Genomic DNA, 15377 nt, shown 5'->3' on the forward strand with positions numbered 1-15377 from the left:
GGAAATAGCCAGAAAAACAAGCAGTCTTGGGGACCAACACGAGCTTCCCTCAATACTGACTTCCCTTGGTAAATCACACCCAAGGGAAGAGCCCCGAGGAACACATTGCTGCCCTTCGGCTCGCAACTCAGAGCACGTGTCCGGGTCTATCTGTACCGTATTAATAAGGATCTTTCTTTATTTGTCAGGGATAGGCCAAGCTGCCATGCAGGCCTGCACACATCGTGCCCCTAAGGAGCTGAGCTCTGTACAAGATGGGAATACCCCTGATTTACCGTTTGCTGATTCTCCAGGAGACCTCGAGCTCTCCTGCCTGACTTTGGGCCTCACGACAACAAGCTCCTCGTTTCTGACCGGCTCCACCACGAGGACCGAGGCATCTTTGACTCCATTCGCCACCGTCCTGCTGCTGCCTGGCAGACCTGCTTCCTCCTCTCGGTCCGACTCGGAGAAAATACCTGAAGAGAAAAATTAGTGGGAGGACAGAGCCATCCGTGTCCTTCAGGACTGCTTCGTGTGTGACCGACCCTTCGATTCTGGCAGTGTCATTCTCCTGCTCTGTGTAACAGCCCATCTGTTAGGGTGGAGGGCAAAGCAGACATTTCGTCCTGGGTATGTCCAGGAAGGTATCTACCACAGCCCTCAGAGAAGCTGTGCCAGCAGCTTAGTCTATGGAGGAGAGCAGAGGATAAAGCGGTGCTGAACCCCAACACCTCTGGCTGGCTTTGTCCAAGTCAGGGGAAGGAAAGTGCAGACTGGTCTGTCAGTCTGCAGGAAGGGGATCACGGGCAGGGATGGCTCCAAGGATGCTGCTGAACTAGGCAAGGAGCTTTTCCTAAAACAAGATCAATTTTCCCCTTCCCTGCAAGCAGTTCCTTTTACTTTGACATCCCGCTTGGTGGACAGAGCTGACATCCAAACATGGTGGTGAAGACAACAACGGAAGAGGAACTGTCTGCCGAGGTGTCTCAGAAGCATCCTTTAGCTTCTCAGAGCTCCCTTCTGTGAAAAGAAAAGGGTTTGCGTAACTTCCCTCGTCCCTTAGATCCTCTCATCCTCCTGACTTGATGAATGGCGATACCTCCAAGGTCATTTCTCCAGCTTCCTCCTACACAGGAGAAGCCACTTCTCCTCTGTCCTTCAAGAAAGGGGACGACAGCGAGAGGGACAGTGAGGGCAGGGAAAAAGAAGACAGAAGAGATGGAGGCAGGGAAAGACAGAAGGCAAAAGCTGAAAGATCTACCAAGAAACCCAGAGCTGCTCTGCTCAGAACATCCCCTCCTTGGCAGACTCCCACTGAGAGGTGCTAGTTAATTGAAGGCTGTCCCTTGGGGTTAATTAGCTGGTTAGCCCCCTGCTATCTGACCCACTGGGGGAAGGAAGCAAAAACCCCCAACCCCTACCCTCTGCCATGAAGAGCAGCTGTGGAAGAGCTGCCAACCTGCCGGGCAGCACAACTCAGGGGAGGAGGCAAACTCACCTGCTCCCGGCTGCAGAGCGGACTCGGAGGAACGAGCCCTGGAAAGGCAAGGAGACCGGCGTTACACCGAGCGGGGATGGGGCAGGGGAGGTGACGGGAAGGAGGGGAAGGCACTGCCCAGCACCGTGCACTTACCCGGCGAGGGGTGAACTCCCCGCAGAGCCAGGCAGAGCCAGGAAATCCCAGAGGAAGATGGCATCTCCCACGCTGATGACGTGCCGTTGGTCTGGGGTAAAGGCCACCTGGCGCACTGGCTCCGAGTGGCCAATGTACACCTAGGAGTGAGCACGCCTTGAACTACTCCATCACCACGCCTGCCCTATCAGGATGGTGGTTACTGCACTCCCTGCCCTCCACAGCCAGTGTCTACGCTCCTCAGCGGAAGATCCCTTCAGAGGCCAGCACCACACCCTACAGTGCTCAGACCTAGGGTTGATCAACCTGGGGCTGAGCCTCAGCACACTGATCTGGAGAAACGAGCAGAAGCTGAAAACCCCCAAGGTCTTATCCTAGCTCTCAATACCTCTGAAACCCTGTCCCTAGCACAGAGGTAACACCCACCTCTGTCCTGCGCAGAGGGTCTCACTAGGCGCGGTGCTTTGGCAGCCCTAGCCCGTGCTCAGTGCAGGGCATTATTACAACGTGGGAATAGGGCTGCGTTTCTCAGCTGCTGGGCGAACTGGGACCGGGGACACTGGGCCAAGTCACACAGAGGGCATTTGTTGCTCTGTTCTCCAGGGATTCCGAAATGCTTGATCAGGGCAACACCAACCCCCTTCCCTCCCTCTGTGGGCAGTACCTGGAAGTTGATATCGAAGCGCATCTGATAGTCCCACACTTTGATAACTTTGCCGCCAGCGGTGAGCAGGTACCTGCCATCCTTGCTCAGCGCCAAGGAAGAACAGGACAGCTTGTGAACGGGAGACACCTGAGGACAAGAAACGGCACCAGCAGCATTAGCTGAGCTAGTTCCTGTCCTTACTTATGCTTCAGCAAGAGAACAGGAGTGTGACAGCACGGATAACAAGGACAAGCTCAGGCTCACCCTGAGCACGACCACACGAGGGTAGCTACACGCTTGCCACTCGTGTTTCTTTGAAGCCTGTGAACTCCAGGATGAGCTCTTCTCTCATTTAGCCTCCTACAGTGACATGAAGTGCCCAAGCCCCACATGACACGAGACCTCAGTGCATGAATTTCATAGTGTCCTACCTCTCGCACCAGTCGTCCCGTTTTTGCATCAAGCACGAGGATTTTATTGGAAGAAGTGGACACCAGGAGCTCGCCTCGAGGCACTGGAGCAAAGCAGACTCTGGCTGCAGAGTCCAAGGCCGTGCTGTTCAAATCGAGGATGCTGATGTCCACCCTCAGCAGCTGTGAAACAAGGAGCTGATGAACAAACGTCCTGGAGCAAATACTGCAGAAGCCTCAGGAGCCTCCCGTGGCTCTCCTAACATGAGGCTGTGGAGCCCTCCAGACCCTTCCCTTCCCACCTAATGAGGGGCTGCAGGCTCCAGGCAATGTCCCTACTGCCCAGGAGAGCAGCTCACAAAGAGGAGTCGGAGCTGACAGTCTACACAAGACTTCTCCAAATTATCTTTCTAGAGGGGAATGAAGCCAGAGAAGAAGCAACCTTGACTTTGTTGTTTCTATCTCACAGAATGGAAAAGAAACCTCATTGTAAGCACCCTGAAACAAGCATCTGCTGTGCAGGGGAGGGCCCTCTCCAACATTGCTGGTGCCCAAGGCCCTTGATCTATCTCATCTGATGCAGCCTACGGGAACTTCCCCCTGTGGCACGTGCTCCCCTCCCCACCCTCCCCCAGGAACAAGAGGAGCCTGCTGGGTACCTCATCTAGAGAGCAGGCCTCCATCACGGTCACAACGTACTTGGAGGGACCCACGAAGGCCAAGAGACGGCTGTCCCCACTGACCACCAAAGCACCCGAACCGCTCCCAGCGTCCCGGGCCACCACATTGCCTGAGGGCCACAGCAAGAGAGAGAGTGAAGAGAGGAGCAAAGCCCACGCTGCAGCCAGCTCACTCTGTGATGGTGCTGCTGACCGGTAGCTGCAGCTTCTCCTGCCTCCAAATCAGCCTTGGGTTAACGTTCTGGCCTGAGGAAGAAGCAACGTCTGGTGTAGAAGACACTACAAATTTTATCTGCAGCACCCAAAGCATGCAGTGAACCACCTCAAGGGCAGGGTCTAGATGCATGGCTTGTTGCCTGACTGAACGTGCGGTGTTCTCAAGGAGAGCAGAACAAAGTCAAGGGAATAAAACTGATTTTAGTGTTTATTTTTTAACGTTACAAGAAGCTGTGACAAGGATCTGTGAATGCGAGATCTCTGCTGCAGCCTGGGTGTCTGAACCCTGCACAGAATGAAGTCAGTGCCGAACCCCACCACGCTGATGTCAGTCTGGTGGACAGATAGACCCGAAGGCCTAAAAATCACAGACATCAGAGCAATTCTCTGTATTCATTCCACTACCAGAATTCCACTGTTCTGTCCCTGGAACGCGGCCAGGCAGTGAACGCAATTTCAGAGCAGAGTCAATATGTAAAGGACCAGCTGCAGCACTGACACCAAACGTGGGTTATTTTGGACAAATTCCCTGATCTCTCCGAGCCCCTGTTCCTTCTCCACCTACTTCCACTGCACGCTTCTTGGGGCAGGATCCTCCTCTTCGTACAATATTGCATAACGGAGCTCCCTTTCCCTGCCCAAGCTTGTGCTGCCACAGCTCGTTTCAAAAGCGTACATTAAATATGACATTAATGTTTCCAAACTGCCTTGCCCCTGCACTGCTTCCCCTGCCCGCAGCTCTCCACCTTCTCCGCTCACCAGCACGGCTCTTTGCGCAGCTTGTGCTGCAGGCAGGATTAGGGAAGCGATCCAGTTTAAACAAATTAAACTGCACATCCACGAAATGGAAAGAGTCAGGGCTTGGGCATCAATAGGTAGGAAGACTCTACGCTTGTGTTGCTTCTAGGCAATGCACTGTTGAACCCAGACCTGAAAGGGCAGGTCTCTGCGATTCCAGCCCATTCACAAAATCGTAACGCCAAGCAAGCTGAGAGCGTTTGAACCAGGACGGGTAGGGAAGGGTTGGCAGTCATTAGGGTTTGCTCACACATACGGTATAAACACAAATGACACAGCTCAGAAGGTACATCAGAAAATACCTCTCTGAGTAGGCTGAGTCTGGTTTGGCTTTGGTGCTAGGATGTCTGTGCTACCAAAAAAGAAGAAAGGCAACTCAGAACCCCAAAGTCTTACCCAGGACTCTCAGGACGTGGCTTTTCTGCGCCATACAGCTGTAAAGAGCCAGAGTTCCCTGCAAACAGGAGCTGAACATGAAATTGCCATCTGGAGAGAAGGTCAGTCCAGTGATCACAGTGCGGTGCTGCCTGAAAGGAGGCAGAAAACACGAAAAAGGGGAGGAGAACAAACAAGCAAAACCCCAGAAAACAGTAGCAACATGAAGAATCCAGGGGAGCAAAATAATCAGGGGCAGGCAGAGGACCCCACCATGCTCACGCCTGCAGGAGCCCAGGACAATCGACACTCCAACTTTTTGGAAAACCGAGCAGCAAGCGCAGCACTCCAGCTGTCCCGGGACGGGACGTGCTCCCTCTCCCTTTGGAGCATCCTCCACTTCCCGTGCCGAGGCTCGCAAGGGCTCCCTGTTCAGCTGCTCTCTAGGACAAGCCTTTTCCTACTGTTGGCCACTGGGAAGTCATAAAGAAAGCCCTCATAGCCTTCGCACGCTGGACTTTAACCACCCCACCCAGAGCCTTGGCACAGCAGACTATCTCTGCCTGAAAACCACTCGGCTGGGACCCTGAGGGTTGTCAAGCTCAAGAAAAGCACTTTTCCCACCTCCACGATTATCGCTGTGCCTCTTGCCAGGGCACGCACAGTTAGACCCGTACCTGCCCCAGTGCAGCCCCCGCTGCAAGTGCTTACTTGTGCTCCACCAGCAGATCGGAGGCAGCCAAGCTGAAGGTCCGCACCATCCCGCTGTCAAAGCCACAGGCCAGGATCTGCTGGGTAGGGTGAAAGGCCACAGCACACGGCGTTTCCTCTGCAGCTGTGAAGTCGTACAGCTGCGGGGAAGAGACACACCGCAGGCACAAAGCTGGATACAGCTGTACCTGGCAGCCGTACCTAACGCCGCAACAGCCTCAGACCTCCACCGTGAGTGTGTCCCACAACAGAAATCTCATCCTGCCTGGATGGATCTAAGGCCCAGTGAAGTCCTGGGCCTTTAGGCATTTAAATAAAGCCCTGGGGTATTAGGTTTTGTGTTAAAAAGCAATATTCAAGAGATGGAGGAAAAGAAAATATTTTTTGTTTAACAATACCTTCAGAAGCTAAGGCCAAATTATGCGTTAAGCTAAAGCTCTCAGAACTCCATACTCCAGAAGGATTTCTTGCCTGTGGTACCCCCCCATGCTTCAGGGAGGACGTTTAAGGGCTCTTGAACTGTGGAGCTTTGATAACCAAACAGTTAACAGATAACTAGACTGAAGAGAGACTAGGCAGACTATTAATAAATGCGAGACACCTACTGACTCTCGTCTCACCTACCTGCTGCATGGAGACGAGGTCCCAGACTCGGATGGTATTGTCCTGAGACACTGTTGCCATCTGCTTCCAAATCCCCTCCACCGAGAACGCCAAAACGGAGTCCTCGTGAGAGCGCATGAGGGTGTTATAGTTCCGTGACTGGATATCCAGGTAGCCCAGATTGCCAGCAGCGGTCGTGCACAAGACTTTGCGGCTGTCCGGGCTGATGCAGACAGAACTCACCGGAGCCTCATGCTCTGGGGAAAGACGCAGGAGTCAGCGAACCCCCCGGAAAAGGAGCAGCAGCAGCTGGAGCGCAGCCACAGAACCAGATTCGCATTTAGGAAAGTAATGCACGCAGGAATGAGCATCCCACATGACCTCAGGATTGAACACTTGCAGGTTTGAGTCTAGTGACAAATTAGTCTCTGCCCTTTCTAGAAGTCCCCGGGCTCTGCTGTTAACGGTGGCTGTTTCAAAAAGAGTGAAGAACTGCTCAACTTCTCCCCTAATTTTTCACGGACAGAAGAGCCATGGGTACAAGGGCACAGAAATGAAGACTGAGTGCCTGCTCTCACCCAGGAGATCCTGCCTTTCTCCTACGAGTTACAAGAATGAACATGAATAATTGTTGTTGAAGTAAAAGACTTCCAAGCCAGCCACCCCTAGAGACAGCAGGCATAAAAGATGCCCTCGTTCACGAGAATTGCTTTAGGAGACACGGCAGCGGAGCTTTGGCTTCACAGCAGCAGCCTGATGGAGATGTGGAGCTCCGAAGCAGCAGCCCCAGCTCTAATCACCCGCCTCTAAGACAACGGCTGAGAAGTCCAGTGGCCACAGCCGCAGGTAGCCATCTTCTGAACCCGTGGCACAGAAGGTGGAGGAGATGCTAATACTGTTTATAGCGATCCCAGGGCCTGAAAACCCAAAAAACAACACGACCTTGTACACTTGAAACAAGAAAACTCAAACTGAGGGTTGCCCCATCCAAGAGCTGAGTCCGATGGTCCACCCGCACCAGCGGCTGAAGCCTCAGAAGAAGCAGCCAGCAGTCCCACGGTGATGGACAGTATAGGCTGAGGAGCCTCAGCCTCTTCTTGGGACTCAAAACATGTTCGGTCCCCTTCCCTTTCCAGCGCTCCTCTTTACCGTCGTGCAAGTCTTGCCAGGCACAGAAAATTCTTACCACTTGTTAAACCCTGCCATACTTTTGCCTCGAACAGGATCTTATGGCAAGGGATGTCCTAGATTAACTGCCTGAGATACAAACCCCTTTCATTTCCGTGTCTCAAATCCTCTCTGCAGCGTAGCGAGAAGGGAGAGAGAATACAGATCTACAGGAACTGGGATTTTTTGATTCAGGTATAAAGTCCTTTGGTCAAAGCACTGGCACGAGCCAGCGCTGCTACCAGGAGGACACCCAAGGACATCGTTTCATCTCCTCTTGGGCGTCTTCTTGCCCGTGAAGTGAGAACCAGAGTTACCTACCTCTCAAGGGGGCATGCTCTAGGTTAATTAGCTCAATTTGCCAAAGCAAACCATACGCTAAGTTTTAAGATATCAGAGCAATCGCACTTGAAAGTGAATTCTTCCCGCTGTTAAAATTAATGGAAGAGCTGAAAGCTGTACTACTTAGTATACAGCAACAAAGATTTCCCAAACACTCTGCACAGGCTGAATAATGAAAAATTCCCCAAATTCATCTTTTTTGTTGGTCGGCTTAGCTCTTTTTCCATCTCTACATTAAGATTCCCATCAGCAAATTAAGACCTTGTTTCATGTTTCTAAAAGTAGTGTTTCGCTGAAAGTGCAATCAGCATTTAAAACGCTAAAATTCTTTCTTAAAGTGATACTTTGCTGTACTAAGGGAGATTATTTGCAGTACTTAAGAGGCAAATAGCTAGCAATGATCTAATCAACCCAAAATAATCCTTAGCAGTAGGTAAATAGCTGGTTTATTTTACCAGAGATTTGTTTGAATTCGTTTCTGACCCCGATGGTGGTTGAGGTGCTCCCTGGCTGGTCCCCTCCTCCCTGCCTGCAGATACTCCTACCTGCGCCGCCGCCTGCCTTGTCCTGCCGCTGGCAGCCCCGGGGCTGTGCGGGCAGGAGCCGCCGCGCGCTCCTCATGCAGACGTTCTTGTAGTCCACCTCCAAGACGTGGCCGCTCTTGCTGCAGACAAAGCTGTAAAGGAGAGAGACCCCTGCTCTGGCACCCCAGGGTCAAGAGGAGCTGCGCCAGCGTGGGTTAGTAAAAACCCAGCTTGGTTTACCCGTTCAACTGTTTGCCCGATGGAAAGCAGTTCTGGTTCACAGTAACCTAACAGGTCAACGAGGTGTCCAAGGGCACCCTTCCATGCGCTACGCTACCCTACGAATCTACAACCAACTCAGAGCTTCCTATTTTATTTCTTGTCCCTTTGAAACATTAATTAGCAAAAGAGCTAAAAGCTCGGCATAGACCTCAGAAAGAAACCTCTCTCTGCCGCAGGACACAGCCCGGGGGAAGGCAGGGCCAGCTGAGCCGACAGCTCTGCCTCTATGGAGCAGTAAGCGGTAGCAACAAAGGTCTGGCTTTGATGAATAAAATAAAACAATAACAAAAAAAAAGCGTGTATCTGGCTATATGCAAGAGGATATGTACCACACCCCTCCCGCTGCCAACAGAAAGCCAACCGCAAGCCTCAGGTGGGGGAAGAGATTCACTAAATATGGCAAAACATCAGTATGGCAAGAGGAAAGACCCATTTCTTGAGCTATTCTGCAAGCAGTCAAATCTCTTTTGGGAAGCAAAGTGTGCCGAGGAGGGGAGAGGCTCTCCCAGCTCCAGGAGACACCTGTATTGTGCAGGGAAAACCCAAGCAAAATGCCGTGCTCACGCAGAGGAAGGGGAAGGAGGATGCTAAAGACAGCCGAGAGCCGTCGAGCTCCCTCCCGGCAGGCTGCCCCGAGGACGGGTGCCGGTGGAACCCAGCAGCCCCTTACAGCGTGCGGTCCTCCGGCTCCCGCTCGGCCGCGTGCCCCTCCTCGAAGGCCAGGTCGGTGAACTCCAGGGAATGGTACTCGCCCAGGTTGACGGGACACGAGCGCAGCGCTCCGCTCCGCACTCGCCACAGCCTGACGTTGTCCCGGCCGCACGACACCATCCTGTCCCGGGAAAGACCGCGTGAGGACCAGGGCAGGACTCTCCAAGCCCCCGGTGAAAGGTCAGCGCCCCAGGGGCCACCGGCTGACAGTGAGCACCGAGAACAGGAATGGCAGCCGGACGGCTGCAGCACCACGGTTTCCCCCCGCAGCTGTGCCACAACCAACGCTTTTGATTTTTTTTTTCTTTTTTCTTTTTTTTTTTTGCACGCTACCTGGTGTCATCAAAAAAAGCAATCTTCAAGGCCTGGATGTCCACATCTGTGTGCGCTTTGGCCAGCACGGCCACCTCTCCGCCACGGGTCACCTGAGCAGCATTCCACACCACCACCACCTGAAGCAAGAAGACACGCTGGCAGAGCTGCCCAAACGTGGAAAGCTGGGCAGCAAAAGAGCTTTTCGTCACAGCAGCTGACCCGCTGCACGTGCGGGAGCCTGCTCCGGGGCTGGGCACAAAGGATCGATAACAGAATTGAAGCAGGGGAAAAAAAAAAAAAAATTCTCTCGCACAGAGGGTTTAGGACAGTCCAACAGCTTTGCAAAGCTTCATGGCAATGTACTGGTCTGGCATCCATAATTATAGGTTCTAAATCCCAGGGCTGCCTGGCAACAGGGCTCAGACTTGGAAAGAAAATCCGCAGAGGAGTGGGAACTCTGCCTGCTGAGATGCGAGAGCGGTACCAGGGCTGAGCCGGTCCGCGAGAGCTGAAGGTAGCACGTGTCCGGCTGCGCTGGCTCTCGCAGCACTTTGCTCCGATGCAGGTTTGCATGCTCGCGGTGCCCATCACGAGGGGCAAGAGAGCCCAACCCTTTCCCCAAAGGAAAGGAGGAGATGGGCGAAGAAATGCAGGTGATTCGACGCTCTGCATTTCAGAACAGTGTTAAAAACAGACCCGGCATCACCTCGGAGGCTGGGCTGGGCTGAGGCATCACGCTGGGAGAGGTGCTCCTGGCCAGGCCCCCAGCACTCCCCGTTCTCCCATCCTGCTTTCGCCCTATTGATCCCCCCTCCCCGGTTTCAGCTCGCCAGCTCCCACCCGGATCACGGACCGCTGCTGTGTGCCAGGAAAAAAAAAAAAACAAACCAAACAAAGCGCTGTTTGTTTTTTTCCTGCAGGCAGTATGCAGTTAGCGATGGCACAGCTAATTGCTGGTGGTTGTCAATAAGGGATCAGCGGATGAAAACAGTTCCACTGATAAAAGCAAAACCCCCAGTCCCGTGAAACAATTTTATTTTTGACTGCTACACGTGGGATCTGCGTCATTCCCTAGCTACATCGGTGGGTGGCAGCTTCAGTGCCCAGCATCCCTTCCAGCAGCAATGCCTGTGATGCTCAGAACTGAAAGATTAAACCTCGCATCTTGCCCTAAATGCTATTAAAAAAGGTTTTTTGGGGCTCTAGTCAGTGCTGAACCTCCCATTTCAAGTGCCATTCCTCCACCACGCGCTTGCAAGCCTTCCAGCTCGAAATATCACACAAACACGTGTCGCCCTCAGCCCGGTGGGCCAGAACGGCCGCGGAGGCGGGCAGCAACGCTGCGCGTGAGCCTGCGGCGATCCCCGCAGGGTGTGGGCAGGATCACACAGCTGCCTTCATCACCCCGGCTGGGCTCCTAGCTGGGACCACACCAGGGACAGAAACAGCCCCAAAGCTCAACCCGAGCAGGTCTCTCGGGCTGCTTCCGGAAGGATTTATTTGCTTGCAGGGGAGGATCGTGCATGCGAACACTCGCAAGCATCAGGTAGAAGGGAAGGATTTTCTAAGCAGCTAATGAGAAAGAGATCTCCCTCTGACTACAGTGAAGAACATGTCTAGGAAAGCCCAGAGCAGAGGTTTGTCTGCGAAATAACTGCGTAATCTGGGAGAAAAGCCACCTCATGTCGCTTGTTCGCAGGGCGGGGAAACCTCCAAACCCAAGTTTCAGTCCTCACCGTTTTGCCGTGCCCGTCCTTTCCGACGCCACACAGCACGGCTCCGCTGTAGGAGAAGCTGCAAGAAGAGGCCGCCTGGTGAAATGCAGCTCCTTGTACCCCGAGTGCATCCCAGTGGGGAATAAAAGGAGACAAGTTCAGGGTATGGGGAGACAGCAAGACCTGCGGGATAAGCTCAGGAGGGAGCTGGCAGCGTTATCAGCTGTTCCGGGCCAGCTGCCAGCAGGTCTCGGTGATAAACACAGGCAGCTGAAGGAGAACTGTAATTCACCCCTGGTTTATCACGCAGGAACAGCACAGAAAAGCCGCCGTGCTGCAACGCTTGGCCCACCTGAACGCATCCCTGCGCCCAGGCTGAAACCCACCTCAGGGACAAGAGGGAGCGGACGTGGGTTTTAAACACCGAGAGGCAGCTGCCCGTCGGGAAGTCCCAGAGGCGCACCACGCTCGGGGGACCGGCCTGCGCGGAAGCCAGCAAGGTGCTGTTCCCGTTGAAGGCCAGCGCCGACACCTGCGGGAAGCACCAGGTTAGAGGCTTTCGAGGAGAGCTGGGACCGGGGCTACACCTGGGGTACAAGGACAGCGTTGCTGTACGGCTGTGTAAAGAGAGTTACGCTCACCTTATCCGTGTGTCCAATGAAGAACCTCTGCTCTCCGGTCTGGACCTGCAGGGTCAGAATAACAGCGTGGCAGGGGTAGACCACCGCAGCGTTGTTCCGAGTCCACAGCGCCTGCAGGACCGAGGCAGGAATGAGAGGGCTGCAGATCCTCCGGAGGTGCCCCAGGTCCGAGGCTGGACCCACAGAGATTTCTCCGACAGGAGATCTGCTGCGCGTGTGCAGGTGAGAGGATGCTCTTCCGTACAAGGACTCTTCTAACTCGCGAAGGAAAACTAAGGGCCCAGCCGACATCCTACTTAATTCAGTGGATTTACCGTACCAATCATCTCTACTACATGAACAGCAGATACAAGGAAAAAATCACGTCGTTGGCAGAGCCTTGAACTGGCTGAACCAAAACGACCCTTTCTTTACCCTAACGCAGACCGCAAGCCAGGCTCCTGCAAGGCACAGTGCCCCATGGAAACAATCCCAAACACAGCCCTTCCTTTCCAGGCTCCCACAAAGCAGCTCTAATTTTAACGTGTTAAAATGCAGAAGCCACGAGATCTAAGAGGCCCCCATAATTTCTAATTCACCATCGTAACAGCAGAAGACCCAAGCACAAGCATAACCTCGTGCCCATCTGCTTTGGGGACATTTTCCCCATCAAAAAAATGCAGGAAGGGTGGCACTCAGCTGCCTTTCATTCCTCCAAAAAAAATCAAATCTGTGATTACACGTGAACTCCCCAAACCGTCCGAGCTACTGACCCGCTTGGTGCTGCAGCCTCCGAAGCCAATAATCATTCTCAGCTTCAGGATGGGATCTGGTAAGAGCCTCTGGAAAAAAAAAAACAACCCACAACAGCACTGTCACACTTAGAGCCAGACTGGGGTCCTCCGCCCCCGGGGCCCCTCCGTCCCCATTGCTCCTTTCTCCCTAAAGCACAGAGGCAGCTTTGGGTCCTCTCCTGTTAGAGGAGATGGCTTTAAAGTATTTAACTTGGCAGAAATCAAATCTGGGAGGAAGGAGGAGCTGGGATTTCGCCGGCGTTAAGCAGCTCTCCCACCCACGCTGGGGGGGTTACGGCCAGCCCTTCCCAGCGCCCTGGCGATGCCCAGAGAGCCGGTGGCTGCTGCTGCGGGAAGGGCTCGTCCTCTTACCCTGCAGGCAGAGGCTCTCCTGCCGGACGGCACGCCTGGGCCAGGGCCCTTCCTGTGCACGCTCTGGGCAAATTAGTAAACATACATTATTGGCTTAAGGTCAGTGCGTTCGAACACAGGGTCCCCCTTTCAAGGCAAGCATGATTCTAGTGGAAAGGAGAACCGCTAGTCAGAAAAACTAACGCCAGCAAAAGGACTCCATAGGATTAACCGAAACTCCAGCCTGGAGCTTGCGTTCCCTCTGCTGCTTCTGCCGGGCTCACAAACGTCAGCCATAAGCGTCCCAAAGCCACCTTTGGGCTGCTGCGACTCCTCAGCACTTCACCCACCTCCTCTGAGCCGCTGCGGGTGGCGCGGGTGGTTCGTTCGCTCCTCTGGTGAGCGTACACGTGGATGCCACCATCGCTGACTGACGGCGACTGCCCAGCGTCCCCCGCACTGTGCGGTCTCTGGTTCTTCTCTAGCTCCTGGTCCGCAGCAGGCACGGCTCTTGGAGGCCCTGGGGTTGTCAGGTGAACCTCAGGGATGCTTTTCGTAATTACAGGACACCGACGCGGCATCTGAGAAAGAGCAAAGCCTCAGACAGAGATCAGCCCTCCTCCTAGCGCCTTCCACCCACCGCAAAGGCAGAGACAGGGAGACACCCACATCTCTCCCGAGTGACTCTTCACAGCGACACAAACAAGGACGGAGCAACATGGAGGGAGAGCATCCCTGTCGGTACGTGGGTTAATGCCAGGTACGTGAACCAGCCACTCTCCCTACGCTCCCAGTGTTGTCTCACCTCCTGCAGACAACAAACCAGAGCCCCAGCAGAGACCCAGCCCTGAACGGTGTCTGGAAGAGCTGCCCTCTCTCCACTGAGCAGAGGAGGCTAAAAGCGCCTGGCCAGCCAGCTCGGCGCATCCCAGTTCAGAACAGCAAAGCGGTCGCGCTCCTCCTTTTCTCCCTCTCCGCAGCATGAGGACGACGGCTTCCCCCAGTCCCTCTCCAAAAGCCCATCACCGCGCTGTCTGGTAAGCCTGTCTGAGCACCAGCTCCTGCGTCACCGCCAGCAGGGAAGGGGAACTCAGCGGTGAGGGCAGCTGCCCGCAGTCCCAGCAATCCGGACTCCACACGCTGCTCTGCTCCCTGAGGGCACCCAATCAAGTTCTTTAGTCTCCAGTCCTCATTTCCTAGCTATAATTTGAAGACACAACTATCTGCTGCCTCAGCTGAGACAGGAAGGATAGATGTCTGGAGATTACGAGGTACTTGGCATTTATCTCGTCTCTGCTCTGTGCTATGCCAGACTGAACCACCCAGTCATTAACTGCGGGGCTGCGGTCAACAGACCATGCCCAGATCAGGGGCCTGACCTGCCCGGAGCAGCTGCGAACGACGACAAGCAGCTTCTACGTCCTAAATAAAGGAACTCAAAGACAAGACGCGGGGAGAAACTCCGCGGGAGGCAGAAAGGAAGAAGCTGCAGCCTCCTCCACGGTGCACTTACAGCTTTGGGACTGGTTATCTGATGGACGAGGGACAGTCGGTCGCGGACTGCTTTGGTGAGCGTCACCGGCTGGGGCAGCTGCTGGACGGGGTCCTCCGAGACTTGGCCACCTGGGTGACAGGAGGAGCGGGCTGGGCTCTTTCAGAAACCCGAGGCGTCCACCCGGGGCGGCACTGCCTCGGCTGCTGTCCCCAGCCTTCCCACCTGCCGCAGGGCCGAGACAGCTCTTCTGGATGGAGTCGTACGGCAGCTTGGACCCCTCGGATGGGAACCTGAGCAAAACCAGAGGAAGGCGCCGTGTGATCGGGATGCTGCACAGGCACCCGGGAATCTCACGTGGTAACTTACTGCCTGGCACAAAAGCCTCTTCGCTGTCTCCTATAAGATCCCCCCTTTTGCCCCCTCCTCCCCCAAATACAGGGATACTAAAGCATCTCCCAGGTCTGATCTACGCCGTTACTTTCCAGGGGTTAGCTCGGTGCTGCGCGCTTCAGGCAACGCCGCTAAGCCGATGACTGCGATGAGCTGCAACTTAGGACCGACAAGAGTTCTCTGGCAAAAACCTCACCGCCGATGGGAGCCCAGCACCGAAGCCGAGGAAGGTACGCTTACGTCTGCCCCCCGGCGAGGCGTTACGGCCGATCACAGCTCAGGGGCGCCTGTCAGACTATCCTTTAACTTAGCAAGGGGCTGAGGCGCTCCCCAGGAACAGCACGGAGAGAAGAAAGGCTTGCATTACGCTAAGTTAGCCACGGGAGCAATCCCAGCAAGAGGCGGTTGAGAGAGAGGACTGGCGTTAACGCCAGGCACGGGAGTGCTCTAACAGCCTTTTTCCTGCCCCAGAACATCACCGATCAGCAGTTAAGCTTAGGCCAGGGTAGGTGTGTTAACGACACCTAAATGCTGGACCTGGGGTGACCAAAATGTCTCCACTCGAGCCCCCGGTTTGTCCAGATCTGCCATTCCTTAAGCGGCGTTCCCCGTCCTGC

At 54.5% G+C, this 15377-nt stretch overlaps 1 protein-coding gene across 1 annotated transcript in view; it reads right to left on the reverse strand.

The window, feature by feature from the left end:
- WDR90 (WD repeat domain 90) overlaps positions 1-15377 on the reverse strand; it is a 27314-nt gene that overhangs the window by 11554 nt on the left and 383 nt on the right. The window contains exons 3-22 of the mRNA XM_009320219.1: positions 14611-14660; positions 14389-14519; positions 13226-13456; positions 12504-12572; positions 11752-11862; positions 11497-11642; positions 11132-11189; positions 9414-9532; positions 9040-9201; positions 8109-8239; positions 6855-6971; positions 6076-6311; positions 5452-5591; positions 4762-4892; positions 3331-3461; positions 2693-2854; positions 2280-2408; positions 1616-1755; positions 1481-1518; positions 276-458 (exon numbers count right to left, since the gene is read on the reverse strand). Coding sequence (XP_009318494.1) covers positions 276-458; positions 1481-1518; positions 1616-1755; positions 2280-2408; positions 2693-2854; positions 3331-3461; positions 4762-4892; positions 5452-5591; positions 6076-6311; positions 6855-6971; positions 8109-8239; positions 9040-9201; positions 9414-9532; positions 11132-11189; positions 11497-11642; positions 11752-11862; positions 12504-12572; positions 13226-13456; positions 14389-14519; positions 14611-14660 — 2615 coding nt within the window. The remainder of the gene's footprint in view (positions 1-275; positions 459-1480; positions 1519-1615; positions 1756-2279; positions 2409-2692; positions 2855-3330; positions 3462-4761; positions 4893-5451; positions 5592-6075; positions 6312-6854; positions 6972-8108; positions 8240-9039; positions 9202-9413; positions 9533-11131; positions 11190-11496; positions 11643-11751; positions 11863-12503; positions 12573-13225; positions 13457-14388; positions 14520-14610; positions 14661-15377) is intronic.

This window comes from Pygoscelis adeliae, unplaced genomic scaffold (genome assembly GCF_000699105.1).
Source record: "Pygoscelis adeliae isolate BGI_AS28 unplaced genomic scaffold, ASM69910v1 Scaffold853, whole genome shotgun sequence".
In the NCBI taxonomy this organism is placed as follows: Eukaryota; Metazoa; Chordata; class Aves; order Sphenisciformes; family Spheniscidae; genus Pygoscelis; species Pygoscelis adeliae.